Source organism: Balaenoptera acutorostrata, chromosome X (assembly GCF_949987535.1).
Source record: "Balaenoptera acutorostrata chromosome X, mBalAcu1.1, whole genome shotgun sequence".
NCBI lineage: Eukaryota > Metazoa > Chordata > Mammalia > Artiodactyla > Balaenopteridae > Balaenoptera > Balaenoptera acutorostrata.
Window position 1 is genome coordinate 97,824,535 of NC_080085.1, and position 15,826 is coordinate 97,840,360.

General features: G+C 41.8%; 1 protein-coding gene across 1 annotated transcript in view; it reads right to left on the minus strand.

Annotated features, from left to right (window-relative positions):
- DCX (doublecortin) overlaps nucleotides 1-15,826 on the minus strand; it is a 364,534-nt gene that overhangs the window by 18,513 nt on the left and 330,195 nt on the right. Inside the window, exons 13-14 of the mRNA XM_057538813.1 lie at nucleotides 15,521-15,623; nucleotides 13,400-13,537 (exon numbers count right to left, since the gene is read on the minus strand). Coding sequence (XP_057394796.1) covers nucleotides 13,400-13,537; nucleotides 15,521-15,623 — 241 coding nt within the window. The remainder of the gene's footprint in view (nucleotides 1-13,399; nucleotides 13,538-15,520; nucleotides 15,624-15,826) is intronic.

The following is a 15,826-nucleotide window of genomic DNA, read 5'->3' on the forward strand; positions in this document are numbered from 1 at the left end:
TGTATGGGGGGAGTGTTTGCCCTCTTTTACTTGTCTCTCTCATTTCCCTCCTCAGAACCACAGCACTGCCTCACTGTCGTCACCTTTTATTTATTCAAAGTCCAAATCCTTTTATTTCTTTCTTCTCATCGTGCAGTTCATTTTTTCCCCTCTACAGCAAGGTACATCAGGAACTTTTCAATCTCCTAGGCTGTCTTTTATCAATAAAAACCAGGATAATAATGCTTATTGTGCGTCTGTGATAAGCCAGGCACTCTTTTCTCTCTTTCCATTCTCTCTCTCTCTCTCTCTCTCTCTCTCTCTCACACACACACACACACACACAGAGCCTCATCTAGTCGTATTCTAATTTCTGTTGGGGAAATAGAGGCTCGCTCCAGTTAGGGGTAGCAAAGTCAGGATTTGAACACAGGTCTCTCTGATTCCAAAGCCTATGTGTGTTTTGGTTTGTTTTCAGTTTTTGCTACATTGCTCTTCCTTTTTTATGTGATTTGCTTCTGGGACTCCTACTTATGACAACTTTCTGATGGCGGGTAGGAAGGAAGGAGAGGAGTTGTGGCAGAGAAAAAAAGAAAGAAATAGGAGCAGGTAGAAGCAGACACCAGAGCTTATGCTCGTCTTCTAGACTTTTATCCTACTTGATCTAGTTTAGATTAGAAAGTGATTAGCAAGAGCTATCTTCCATTCACCCTACCAACTGGGTTTCATAGAAAATGTCATGAAACAATAGCAGACAGAGCAGCCAGACAGACGTGTAACTACCCTCATGCCACATGCCTCTGGGAAGATGGTACCTGTGCCCTGTCACTCCCCTCAGGTATGCAGCACAATTGCCAAGCTTGGCCTGGCACAGTCTTGGCTAACTAGCTTCTCTGAATGATTATACCTGCCCATTCCCCAGCGCTTGTTTTTAAATCCTTGGCTCCATCAGAATGGAACAGGACAAGCCCAAACAAGAGATGGCGGGTAAGGTAACTAGGCTGAATTAACTAGATTTGCAGGGATTTAAATGTGTAGGGGAATACGGGTTCCTAGGAGTGGGGAACAAGGTGGACGGAGTCAGTTCCCAAAGAACAAGGAGAAAGTTCAGTTCCTTGCATGGGCGGCCAAGGGCAGAGTATGGTCACCAGCCTGACGAGTTGATGCTGAGCTCTTAGACTATGGATTCCCTTGTCTGGAGGCTGGACTGATCCCTGGAAATCAGGATGCAACTGTGTGTAAGGTGGATGTAAGTAGCCCCAGGTACAGTGATTAAAGAATTGTCTGGGCAATGAGTTAGATAAGGCGTTATACTTTCTGGGTTCAAGTTTGCATGGCAGAGGAAGAAAAGGGCCAGTTTGACATATGTTTTCACCCAACCTTTGACTGGAGAGCAAACTGATTTAATACTTATTCACTTAGCTCTGTCTTTTCCCTCCCATTCTAATCCCAACACTTGAGCTCAACTCAAAATCAAGTCTACTGGTTTTGGTTTGATGTCTATTTTGAAATATTGCTCACTGAAAATAAATAACTCAGTCTACAAAAAAAAAAGCTATGACAATAATTTCAGAGCCACCTTAATAATTGCAGATGTATTTCTACAATTGTTTTCAAAGCATTTTGCAATATATGAATTCACATGATTCTCCTGATAACCCCAAGAGATGGTAGCCAGGAATTAATGGTCTCCTTTTAATCACAAGGATATAGAGGCTCAGCGAGTGTAGGACTTGCTTAAAGGCTATAAACTGCTTCTTCTCAATGGATGGTGGACTTGAGGATTTGCTCACAGATTCATTTCAAAATTCCCTCAAAGTTAGCATATCACATACCACCATGACCTTTTAGTGGCTGGTTCTCTGTCTTGTCTTTTCTAATTCCCTAATGCCTTGCAGAGGGAGATCTCAATATACGATTCAGCCACTTCCTCATTTTTTTCTCATATTGAGATGCTCTAAGTGTTCCTTCATTCCAGTCCAAAGACACCCTGGTTTCTCCCTACTTATACAGGGAGGTTTTCTGGAAGGCCATCCAAGTAGAACCAAAGTGGTTTCAACTTACTTCAGAACAAGGCCAAGAGACAGGGCCTGTGGTTTTCACACATTCATTCCAAAGAGCCCTTGGGCGGGGTGTATGGATTGGTTTGGCTAATTGCTTCTGCTCAGTGGAAATCCTTTGTCCCTCTCCCCAGAACCATCCAGTAGGGAAGCAAGAACTAAGGGGCCCAAAAACAGTTCTTCACTGATTTGATCATAGGGCCAGTTCTCAGACCAAATTCAATCATAAGTTGTGAGATACCGTAAGTTCAGAAGTTGGAATTTGAACTTTAAATCTATTCCCTTCAGAGTCTTGAACAGCATGCAGTGGTGAATCTTTTAAATAAGGGAGAGAAGAGATTTCCCTGTTGCAAAACAAATATGTGATGCTGGAGAGGGTGTGGAGAAAAGGGAACCCTCCTACACTGTTGGTGGGAATGTAAATTGATACAGCCACTATGGAGAACAGCATGGAGGTTCCTTAAAAAACTAAAAATATCACTGATGAACATAGATGCAAAAATCCTCAACAAAATACTAGCAAACAGAATCCAACAGCACATTAAAAGCATCATACACCATGATCAAGTGGGGTTTATCCCAGGAATACAAGGATTCTGCAATATACGCAAATCAATCAATGTGATACACCATATTAACAAACTGAAGGAGAAAAACCATATGATCATCTCAATAGATGCAGAAAAGCTTTCGACAAAATTCAACACCCATTTATGATAAAAACCCTCCAGAAAGTGGGCATAGAGGGAACTTACCTCAACTTAATAAAAGCCATATATGACAATCCCACAGCCAACATCATCCTCAATGGTGAAAAACTGAAACCATTTCCACTAAGATCAGGAAGAAGACAAGGTTGCCCACTCTCACCACTATTATTCAACATAGTTTTGGAAGTTTTAGCCACAGCAATTAGAGACGAAAAAGAAATAAAAGGAATCCAAATCAGAAAAGAAGAAGTAAAACTGGCACTGTTTGTAGATGACATGATACTATACACAGAGGATCCTAAAGATGCTACCAGAAAACTACTAGAGCTAATCAATGAATTTGGTAAAGTAGCAGAATACAAAATTAATGCACAGAAATTTCTTGCATTCCTATACACTAATGATGAAAAGTCTGAAAGACAAATTAAGGAAACACTCCCATTTACCATTGCAACAAAAAGAATAAAATACCTAGGAATAAACCTACCTAGGGAGACAAAAGACCTGTATGCAGAAAACTATAAGACACTGATGAAAGAAATTAAAGATGATGCAAACAGATTCAGAGATATACCATGTTCTTGGATTAGAAGAATCAACATTGTGAAAATGACTATACTGCCCAAAGCCATCTACAGATTCAATGCAATCCCTATCAAACTACCAATGGCATTTTTCACAGAACTAGAACAAAAAATTTCACAATTTGTATGGAAACACAAGAGACCCCAAAGAGCCAAAGCAATCTTGAGAAAGAAAAACAGAGCTGGAGGAATCAGGCTCCCTGACTTCAGACTACTACAAAGCTACAGTAATCAAGACAGTATGGTACTGGCACAAAAACAGAAATATAGATCAATGGAACAGGACAGAAAGCTGAGAGATAAACCCACGCACATATGGTCACCTTATCTTTGATAAAGGAGGAAAGAATATACAATGGAGAAAAGACAGCCTCTTCAATAAGTGGTGCTGGAAAACTGGGTACCTACATGTAAAAGAATGAAATTAGAACACTCCCTAACACCATACACAAAAATAAACTCAAAACGGATTAAAGACCTAAATGTAAGGCCAGACACTATAAAACTCTTAGAGGAAAACATAGGCAGAACACTCGATGACATAAATCACAGCAAGATCCTTTTTGACCCAGCTCCTAGAGAAATGGAAATAAAAACAAAAATAAACAAATGGGACCTAATGAAAACTTAAAAGCTTTTGCACAGCAAAGGAAACCATGAACAAGACGAAAAAACAATCTTCAAAATGGGAGAAAATATTTGCAAACAAAGCAACTGACAAAGGTTTAATCTCCAAAATATAAAAGCAGTTCATGCAGCTCAATATCAAGAAAACAAACAACCCAATCCAAAAATGGGCAGAAGACCTAAATAGACATTTCTCCAAAGAAGATAAACAGATTGCCAACAAACACATGAAAGGATGCTCAACATCACTAATCATTAGAGAAATGCAAATCAAAACTACAATGAGGTATCACCTCATACCAGTCAGAATGGCCATCATCAAAAAATCTACAAACAATAAATGCTGGAGAGGGTGTGGAGAAAAGGGAACCCTCTTGCACTGTTGGTGGGAATGTAAATTGATACAGCCACTATGGAGAACAGTATGGAGGTTCCTTTAAAAACTAGAACTAGAACTACCATACGACCCAGCAATCCCACTACTGGGCCTATACCCTGAGAAAACCATAATTCAAAGAGTCATGTACCACAGTGTTCATTGCAGCTCTATTTACAATAGCCAGGACATGGCAGCAACCTAAGTGTCCATCAACAGATGAATGGATAAAGAAGATGTGGCACATATATACAATGGAATATTACTCAGCCATGAAAAGAAACGAAATTGATTTATTTGTAGTGAGGTGGATGGACCTAGAGTCTGTCATACACAGTGAAGTAAGTCAGAAAGAGAAAAACAAATACCGTATGCTAACACATATATATGGAGTCTTAAAAAAAAAATGGTTCTGCAGAACCTAGGGGCAGGACAGGAATAAAGACGCAGACGTAGAGAATGGACTTGAGGACACGGGGAGGGGGAAGGGTAAGCTGGGACAAAGTGAGAGAGTGGCATGGACATATATACACTACCAAACGTAAAATAGATAGCTAGTGGGAAGCAGCTGCATAGCACAGGGAGATCAGCTCGGTGCTTTGTGACCACCTAGAGGGGTGGGATTAGGAGGGAGGGAGGGAGACTCAAGAGGGACGGGATATGGGGATATATGTATATACATAGCTGATTCCCTTTGTTATACAGCAGCAACTAACACACCATTGTAAAGCAATTATACTCCAATAAAGATGTTAAAAAAAAACAAAACAAACAAACAAAAGAACAGATACGTGTACCCAGTTGTGTAATATTTTGGCACAGATCAGTTTCCCTCAAGAAGAGGGCGTCTGTAAGACGGCTGCCGGATGTGCCAAGATTATTTTCTCAGGCTTGACAACGCTGACAACGTTTATTTCCAGTCGAAGGGGGTTCTGCTGGGGACATGTTTCTGGTGGAGCACGCCTGTTGCCAACACTCACTCCCAATTTTATGGGGCAGGAACTAGAAGAAACTACACTGCTCTTATTTGTGGAAAGAACATATGCTTTGGAATCAGTCAGGGTTTTAAACCCTGGCTTAGCCATTTCCTAGATGTGTGACCTTGGGTGTAACCTACCCTCTGTGAGTCTGTTTCCTCAACTGTAACATTTGAATAAAAAGAGCGCATATGTCAATTGTTGTTGCTCTGAGGAGTACATGAGAGACTACATATAAAATGCTTAGCCAGGTGCCTTAGCAGATAGGGAGGGCTCAGTAATGACGTCTTCTATTGCTATTACTACTGCCATTATTAGAAATGGAAGGAATTGAAGCACCAAGTTAGGAAATCCCCTTCCACAGGGGGTGATTTATCAACCTATGCCGGCTGAACACGAATTCTTTGGCTAGCAGGTCAGGCATTAGAGGACTGAAGTTTTCCCGAGCGAAGCCCATAATTCTGGTTTTTGCATGTTATTGCTGTGCTCCCCAGAACAGTCTTCAGCTGTCGGCTCTTCTCTCTTTTTACTCGCTCAGCCTTACCATGGGGGCGGGGGTGATCAGTGAACTCAGTGTGGAAGCACTGAAGGTATTGGAGCAGGAAAGTTACACAATGGCCATGTTTTAGGATGAGAAATGTGGTAGCACCACAGCAGATGTGTAAGTGGACAGAGATTTGAAGCGGAGATACTATGTAGGCGTGTGCTGAGTAATCCAGGCATCAGGTGATGAGGGAAAGGAAGGGACTTCTGTGTGGGAAAGGTGAGGATGTTTCAAAGGTTCAACAGGAACAGAATATGGTGGGCATGAAGGATTAAAGAGTGGGAAGAGTCAAAGATAACGCCAAGGTGTTGGGCCTGGGGAATAGAATAGAATTGATTCTGCTGTCAGGGAGTTGGGGAGAGGAAATGTTTTTGACTTTTAGACACTTTGCATTTGGCACATATAAGCAGAATTGCCTGGTAAGCATTCATGGAACTGACATGCAGAAGGAAGGTTGGGGCTGGAGATGTAGATTTAATGGTCGCCTCTCTGTACCCCGATATGCTGTATTCGTCACCGCCTCTGCTCTTTTGTTCATGCTTTCTCTGCTGCCAGAAATATCCATTTCCTTATCAATTGAAATCTAATTCTCCTTCAAGCACCAGTTCTTCCAGGAAGCCTTCCCTTAGCACCCTAGCCCCCAGTGAACTCTCTTTCCCACAAACTCCAGTACTTCCAATAGCACTTACTGCCTGTATCTCTCATGCACTTGGCATTTAAACAAACCATTATCATTAAGTCTTATTTAGCATCTCACTGCAATGGTTACATTGTGGACTGTGGAGCCAGATTGCCTGGATTCAAATCCCAGCTCTACCACTTACTAGCTGTGTGATCTTGGACAGGTCACATCGTTCATATGCCCTAGTTTCTTCATTTGCAAATGGGGATAATAGCACCTACCTCGTAAAGTTGTTGTAAGGATTAAACTAGTTAATACACGTAAAGTGATTAGAATGGTTGCTTGGCACATATGAACTATGTAAGTATTTGTAAATAAAAATTTTTGTTAAATTTATATGCATACTGGTTCCCCAAATACATCATAAGCTTCTTAGTGACAGGTAATTCATCTTATCATTTCTTTTCCTCATAGCACCTAGCATTACTAGTTACTCCACCAAAAATTTGGGGAATCAGTTGTATTTAAACACAAGTCCCGGGACTTCCCTGGTGGCGCAGTGGTTGAGAATCCGCCTGCCAATGCAGGGGACACGGGTTCGAGCCCTGGTCCGGGAAGATCCCACATGCCACGGAGCAACTAAGCCCGTGCGCCACAACCACTGAGCCTGCGCTCTAGAGCCTGTGAGCCACAATTACTGAGCCCATGCGCCACAGCTACTGAAGCCTGCGTGCCCTAGAGAAGCCACCACAATGAGAAGCCCGCGCTCTACAACGAAGAGTAGCCCCTGCTCGCCACAACTAGAGAAAAGCCCACACGCAGCAATGAAGACCCAACGCAGCCAAAAAACACACAAGTCCCCGGCTGCAGCAGGTTGCTAGGACTGCTACTGCAGGGAGATGCGTTAGCACGGCCGCATCCCATGCTGTGTGGAGTGCTCGGGGACGGGGACGGGGACGGGGGGGGGGGGTGGCATTTGACTGCTTGCTCCAACCATTTACTAAACGGCTCTCCAATGGCAATGGAAAAGTTGCCTTATATATAGGACAGTTCTTCCACTTAAACTAGACGTAAGCTGTGGTTTTAGAAAGAATCAGAATGGGGGAGGAGGCAAGGGAAGTTTTTCTCTTCCCATAGCTTCGCCAAGGGCACCACTTCCCCTTGGACTGACAGTAGGGGAGCTGATGGAGTGTCTAGGACTGGGTACTGGAAACAAAGGCGCTTAATTACTCATGGCTTGCTCTATGCTGCACAAAGAGAACGACACAGATACCACCCCCCTCTCCCAGACTCTCCACATCCCTTGCCTGGAGGTGGGGGAAGGTGGAAGGAAGCAGAGAAGCAAGGACCATGCAACAGAGACCGTTTCTTCACCACTCTGGAGCTTCTACACCCTGATTTAAGGACAATGCAAGGACCGCCTACCTGGGAGTCAGGAGAGCTGGGCTCTCGTTCTTGAGTCCTAAATAGATATCGGGAAGACTGAAAGATTTACTGAACCTCTTTAGATCTTAGTTCTCCAATCTAAAAAAAACTGGATAATTTTCCTTTCCCAATTTAAGCCATGGTGCTATTATGAGTGACAACTGAGATGACAGGTTTGGAAATATTTTGCAAAGTGTAGAGCATTTACTTCATGTAAAAGATCATTATCTGGAACTCCTCTCAGTTGCAGAAGAAGGGTATTATGCTGTCTACTAGTCACATATGGCTAGTGAGCATTTGAAGCGTGGCTAGTCAGAATTGAGGTGTGCTGTAAGTGTAAAATACAATCCCATTTCAACAAATGGAAAATATCTCAACAATTTCTTACATTGGTTATATGATGAAATGATAAGATTTCAGATATATTCAGTAAAATAAAATACATTATCAAAACTAATTTCACCTGTTTCTTTGAGCTTAACTGTGGCTGCTAGAAGCTTTAAAATTACATGCAAGGCTTGCATTTGTGGCTTGCACTCTATTTTTATTAGACCGAGCTGGTACATCCGGACAGTCACATTCAGGAAGGTCAGAATATCCAGGTCCCTCCATCTTAGGCAACCCAAAGCAGCGTCTTTGGTTCAGAAGAGGACTCCCGGATACTATTCTCTCATGGGCACCCTCACCTGGCTGTTTTGTGGCCCTTGACCTCCCCTTTCAAAAGCTGTGTATTTTGGTAGAGAAGACATTCATTCTTGGGAGCTTGGGAACAGGGAAGATTTGACTTTCAGGAATAGGTGTGCACATAGGTTGGGGGAAGGAGGGTGGAGAACATCGGGTTGCTACAACAATGACATACTATTGAAGAATAGCAAACTAATTATCACATTACAATCCTCTCAGGTGGGAACTAGCTTCCTTGGAGGCTCCTTTAAAAAAAAAAAAAAAGAAAGAAAAGGAAAAGATTCCTTCCCAGCAACTAGCTGACTTTGTCCTTTTAATTCAATTCAATTCAATTGGGGGGTAGCTGCATAAAGAGAAAAATTAACACATTAATGGCTAAAATGGAAATAGAGAGAGACACAGAAATGTCTTCCTTTAGTTCTGAAGCCAGGCTTACCTTTGCCCATCAAAGGGCAAGTCCTAGGTTAATCAAAAGGGAGCACTGCACAAACTTCCTTCAAACATTCCATAGGAGCCTTCTGGGCTCAGGTTTCATCTGTTTACCACACAATCCCTTGCCCTACTTTAAAGACAAACTTGGCTAATGGGACTTGGATTCTCAGAGTCCCTCAGCTCTGCCCAGTGAGAATGAGAGCTCCTTATAGCAATATTGTATAGACAATCAAATCCTTCCTTAACTCAAGTTTAGGGCTTAGCAACAGACATTCCCTTTGGGGGCAAACTCAATACTGGCAGGAGTAGGGACTGAACTTGAAGGGAATAAAGTAGAAGGACTTTGATTTATTCATGGGCAGAATGGGAAAGAGACAACTTAAGGACTAAGGAACAAAGAATCAAATTATGACGCAAATTACAGACCAAATAACATCAATTTCCTAAACCTCAAGTCAAACTGAACCCAGATATTAACTGAACCATAAATTGGACCAAATATATATATTTATATATATACATATATTATATATATATTTTATATATATATATATTTGAAAAGCTAGCAAACTTGTTCAAACCAGAATCAAACCTATATATTTTCTAATGAACTAGAACATCAAAACATTCCTTTAACTGAACCTGAACTGAGCCAATGTTTCATTTGGTTTGAATCCCGGCTAAAGAGGAACATTTTTGGCTTTCGTTTGCCATCAAAGGAAGGTAGTTAAAATTCCCTGGAAATGGCCTATCTTCCACAACCTTTAGTCACTCAGGTTGAATGAAGAAATGTGGATCCATCCACAAGTCTCAGATCTAAGACAGACTGACACAGAATGGAAACAGGGTGGTACTACCATGTACTACAAAAGAACAAAGAATTTCAGCCCCACACAATGCCATTATTCTTTGGTTAAATGTATATTAATCTGTATATGTCCCTTGCTAACAGCTCAGAAAACCTTGATACTTTATGAAACAATTCTTTCTTTATGTTTGTAAGGAGAAATTTATGCTAATGCAAAACTATGCATTGTCTATAGCTCACCGTTCTTGTTACCTGATTCTGATTCTGTGGAAGCTATTTTACAACCCTGGAAATCACTGATAACAATGGAAAATTATTTTTGTCTAGACATGCAAATTCTGTCTTATCCAAAATGGAAACCAAGTCTTAGATGAGGTAAGAAACTTGTCCCAAGTCACAAAGCTGGGAAGTGGTATAATTGGGTTTTCCTAGAGAGATGTCTCTCCCTCCTCTTCCATATCCTATCCCCCTACACCTCCCAGCTTGAGATGGTCCTGAGTGAGGAGGGGGTGGAAAAGGGAAAATGGGTATGTCAAATCTAAACCTTACCTAAAGTCCTGTTTGCCTGAGATCAGCTTTGCCCCTGTGCAATGTTCACTGAGTGAATGTCCTAGACTTGGCCCTAAACTCCCATGGCATGGGCAAGGTTGTGTTATGTGAATCCTTTTACCCTTTGGGGCTGAAATCATGTGGAGGCTCTAAATACATCATCTAAGATAAGATCAAATGTTCTGGAAATTGCCATGAAGGTTGGCTAGACTAGAGTTTGACTTCATTTATGTTCATGAACTATCTGAAATGAAGATTTAAATTCTCTCTACTGAGGATACCACTTTAGATTTTTTACTGGTAGGAAACTGGGGCTGCTTGTAAGTCTGATATCTGCCAAGTAAGGTCCCATTTTCCTGCCTCAAATTGGTTACTTTGTTTATCTTGTGTGTGTGAATACATCCTCATTCCTTCTTTTAGCAAGGGAGTTCTGAAGGAATAAGAGTAGATCTTGCCTGCCTAAGCCTAGGTTGGGATCTATTATAACTCCTTTCAATTTGACACATATTCATTGAGTCCTAATACATTCCTTCTCTGTCTCCAACATCTTAGAATCAGTGAAGTGCATACATTTTAGAAGGGAAATTCTGCATGTAGTATGCTGGAGATCAATTATTTGACACATGTTTAAACTGTGTTTAATTACAGGTGGTTGGGTTCAGGTGTGCTGGGTAATCCAATTGGATACAGTCTGCAAAGAGAATTGATTTACTTCAAACTGCTGCCACTCCAGCATTTCTAACTAATGGGTTATGTGATGGTTTAAAAATAGGTCCACAAATTCTTTGATATTCCTCCCTTCCAGAAATGGAGGCTGCTTCCCCTCCCCTTGAAGGTGGGCTGGCCTTAGTGACTGCTTCTAATGAATAGACTAAAACAGAAGTGACAGTGTGTAGCTTTGGAGAGTAGATCATAAAAGGCACCACATCTTCTTCCTTATTCACCCTCTTGAATTGCTGTCTGGGGGGAAGATCCTGCCAATGGCCATCTTGGAAGTGGATCCTACAGTCCCAGTTGAGCCTTCAGATGACTGCAGCCCCTACTAATACCTTGACCTCAACTACATGAGAGATCCTGAGCTGGACACAACCACCTAGCTAAGCCACCCCAGAATTCCTGACCCACAGAAACTGTGAGATAAAAAAGGTTTGTTGTTTTAAGCTACTATGTTTCAGAGTAATTTGTTTTATAGCAAGAGATAAGTAATACAGGTTAGAAATCCCAGAAATAGCCAGTGATACTTCTGAAAAAATGATCAGCTAAGTGGTTATTGCCAGACTTTAGGAACCTTGATCAACTGTTTAAAGTCCATTTTTTTGGCAAGGCCCTGCTTAGAACCTGTACAAACAATTTCATTCTCAATCCAAGTGTTAAAATCTAGGTCTTTGTAGTTCGAGCAATATGAATTTGCTTAGATAGATTCATGTGCTGCTCTGTACGTTTAATCAAAATATCACCAAACACATGCATTTTTTATTCCTTCCGCAAATATTACCTACATGCTTATTAGATCTCTAGTACCATGCTGGGTGAAATAGGTGCTCTTATGCATCTATTCATTCACAAGCATTATCTGAGCATCTACTAGGACCCAGGTACTGTGCTCAGCACTGAGGATACAGAAATGAACATGACACCTTGCCCTTGAGGGAACCAGCATTTAGTTGAGGAAGTAAATACATACAAGTAAATACATACTTTACAACACAGTTGTGGTGAATATTACCCCAGAGATATGAATAACGTGCTATGATGTTGCAGAGAATGGAACAACTATTTCTATTTGAGGTGTTGACAGATGAATAGGAGTTTTCAAGCAAAGAAGAGTGGCAGGTTTGAGGGATGGCATTCCAGGTGCGGGAGAACAGGGTATGCAAAGACATGGAAGTATGAAATGCCTGAGCTGCCTCTTCACAGTTGAGTTCCTTCTGCTTGAGAATAAAGAGATGGCCGGTGATAGGCATGGTAGTGTGAGGCCAGCAGGACTGGCTTTTTTTCCAGGCCACGGGCATTTCAAAGCCAATAGGCTGCTCAAGCTGCCTCAAATTGAAGAAGCGATAAAGAGTGCTTTTGCTCTCTGCCCCAAGGCTCTCAGGCTAGAAGAATTCTCATGGTGAACCCTGAGCTTTGGGAGGACAAATGTGTAAATCTTCTGGAGCATATAATTTCTTTACCATGAAGGACTCAAATTGTCTGTGCATGAGTCTACTAAGCTTCTAAACTTGGCCTTCTGTGCCCTTTTGCCTTTTAGATCAGTGCCACTCAAGCTATGGGTGCGAGACCTCGTACCAGAACGTAAACCAGCACACTGCTGCCTTTATCAGTAAAATCATGCTATGAAGTAAATGGTTTGCTCAGTGGCATGACTTACATTTGCCACAAGCTCCTAATCTCATCACACACTGATAAATAGTTCATGGGTCAGCAGTGATCCCTAGACCACATTTTTTAGATTGTTCACTATCCACTAAATAAAATCCTATATGACAAATGTCTTTATTTCCTTTCAGAGCCTGGCCTACATGTCCCTTTTCTCCTATGAGAATGATGCAGTTTATTTTGTTTCTCTTTTGGTTTTGACTTCTAAAAAATTCAAAGTCAAGTTTGAAGCTCAAGGGCATCCACCAGGTTGACACTTTGAGGGAGGCGGCTTATTTTTTTACCTTTTGTTTTTGATTCAGATTTTCTATCTCAAATTTATGTTTGACTTGATTATGTCATTGACTATGCATTGGCTGGATGACGTTGAGAAAGATGGCAATGAACACGACCATGACAAATAGCATGACAGCAGGCACGGCAAAGTGGGCCAGATTTCTGGTCTGCATCCATTTGAGTAGAATCGGTGTCGTAGCTGTGTCTCCATGACCCCAAACAAGTTGAACTGGTTAGTCTCTGAGTTGATAGAATTGGTCTCATGGAGACACAAATGGTGTTCATGAGGAACTCATTCCTCTGCATGCAGAGGGTACTGGCCTCTGTAAATGAAGTCAGCGTGCACAGTTAGGAGAAGAGCACTCACCGTCTTGGTCGTTACCTGAGTCAGCTGGAGACTTGCTCCGGCGCATGGGGCCAGGGCTCTTGGCTGAACTCTTCTGAGGTGTTGGGGATGCCTTTGGGCCAGCTGTGGCTGATGGGTTTCCCTTCATGACTCGGCATTCTGGTGGAAAAGGACACAGCTTAGGAGAGCCGGGGAGAACCAAGACTCAGCATCTTACCAACCTCTGGAAACTGCAATAAGCACCACATACCAAAGCACCTTCGGACTCAGGACTACAAGGTGGTTCTCATTGTTTGAAGGAACGATGGCTCTGGAGAGGGAGGCATGGGAGAAACTTTCAAAAGTCACCTGGGCTAAGCCAGGTGTTTAAATTCCTGAATCATGGAAACAAGGGAAGGAGTAGAAAAGCAGTTCGGGCAGGTCATTCAATAGTCAAGTCAATCATTTTTGGATAACCCAGTCATGTCTCAGAATAACACCTGTTGACATAATTAATTAACTTCCTTGGAGAAGAGATTGACAGCTCAGAGGTTGTAGCCACGCAGATGAAACATTCATGAGTAAGTTAAAGGAGGGAGAGGGAGCTATTATTTATTATTCATCACATGCCATGTATTATAATAGGAATATTAAGGATGTCATGCCATCTTATAAAGAAGCACTACTACCACCACCACCATCTTGCATTTATAGAGTTCTTTTCGATTTTCAATGCATGTTTTCATCATCTGCTATGCTGGTTTAATGAATAAATGGACCAGCAGTGACTGTGCCACTCAGAACTTACAGAAAGCCCCTGGGTGTGTAGGAGAGTCTGCCAAATGTTCCTGCTACTTCCCCAACCCCAATCTGACACGTTCAGAGCACCCTTTCTAAGCAGGTCACTCAGCATCCCTACAATGGTAATTTAGGGGCACTGATTGTACTAATATATTAGGAGGATTATTATACTCATTTTGTGGATGAGAATACAAAGAGCTTCAGCCTCTTGCTTAGGGTCACAAAGGAAGAAAACAGCAGAATAAGGATGATCAGTCAGGTCTCCTGAGTCCCAGTCTAGAGCTCTTTCCACGATACTTTCCCCAACCTCATGTGATCATGCTCAAAGTGGAACCAAACAGCTAGGCACAGGGTTGTCTCTTCATTGGACACCTCCTTGTCACCTTCTACTTAAAGATACACTGAAAATATCAGTCACTCAGAAAGATTAGATCTTTTCCGGTAAATTAAGTTTTTCAGGAAACTGAGTTAAGCAGAAAGCTCATTTTTGTTTGTTTTACTTCTTGTTTTGATCGATAAACTTTAGTGATCACTGTCCAGAGCTGAAGATGTAGAAGATACAAGAAACTGGACACAGCCTGAGATTTGTTTCGCTATTTTATGGTCATTTGCCTCTTCTCATAAAGTGAACACAGTAGAAATGCTACCTCTTTCAGGGTCCTTGTCACTTGAGTTGTTTGTAGACTCTATATTAGTACAACTTGATTTGTTTTTTCCCACACTTTATTCCTCGTTATTGGGAAATATGTTTTGACTGTGTCTTTCCATCGGGATCATACCCTAGTCCTGTGGCTGTGTGAGCTAATTCACCGTGAACTTACACGTGGAGCTTGGACTCAAGCAAAGGGAGATGGGCAGATGCTCACCTCCTTCCTGAACTTAACAATCTTCTGGAATCTTGAGCCACAAATCAGGGGGAATGGGGCAACAAGCCAGAAGGTGGGAAGAGGGAAAATGTTTGACACTAACAACACAGTGGAAAATATTTCTAAAATGGAACCATCAACATGGGCCAAAGAGCTGGAGGATGTTGACCAAAAAAAAAAGAACATATGCATACAATATTCAAGTTCTGAATCCAAATGTTCCTCCCCGTGGTCTGATTGAGCCTGTCAGCCCATGTGACATAATATATGGTTCAAGAAATATGGTCACTATTGGGGCAGGTAGTGAGTCTTATTGAGTCTGGAGGCCAAACATCTGAGATATGCAATCAGCTTTCACTTAGAGACTAATGTATCCAACTATACAAGAGAAAGGGACCATGCATGGATGTCTTCCAGGCCATATAAGCCCATGGAAATCCTAAGGGATAGAAGGAGCGAGAACAATGGAACAATAAAATTCAGTGGTTGTCCTTACCATTTTCATCCAGAGAAAAGTCATCCTGAGCATAACGGAATTTTTCAGGACCGCAGGCAATAAACACATCGTCATCACCAAAGAAATCATGGAGACAGGTTACCTACAGAGAAAGCGGAAACATTGAATTGATATTTGATGGTCTTGTGACAATGAACTTCATGCCATGTTGGCATGGGAAAAAAGTTTCACATCTGGGCCATCATTTTAGCCCCCAGGGATCTCCTCTTTCTCAAAATACCAGGCTCAGAGTCTGCACCACAGCCCCTCGTGAGTAAAGATATACTGAGTGCCATTTTCTTTCCA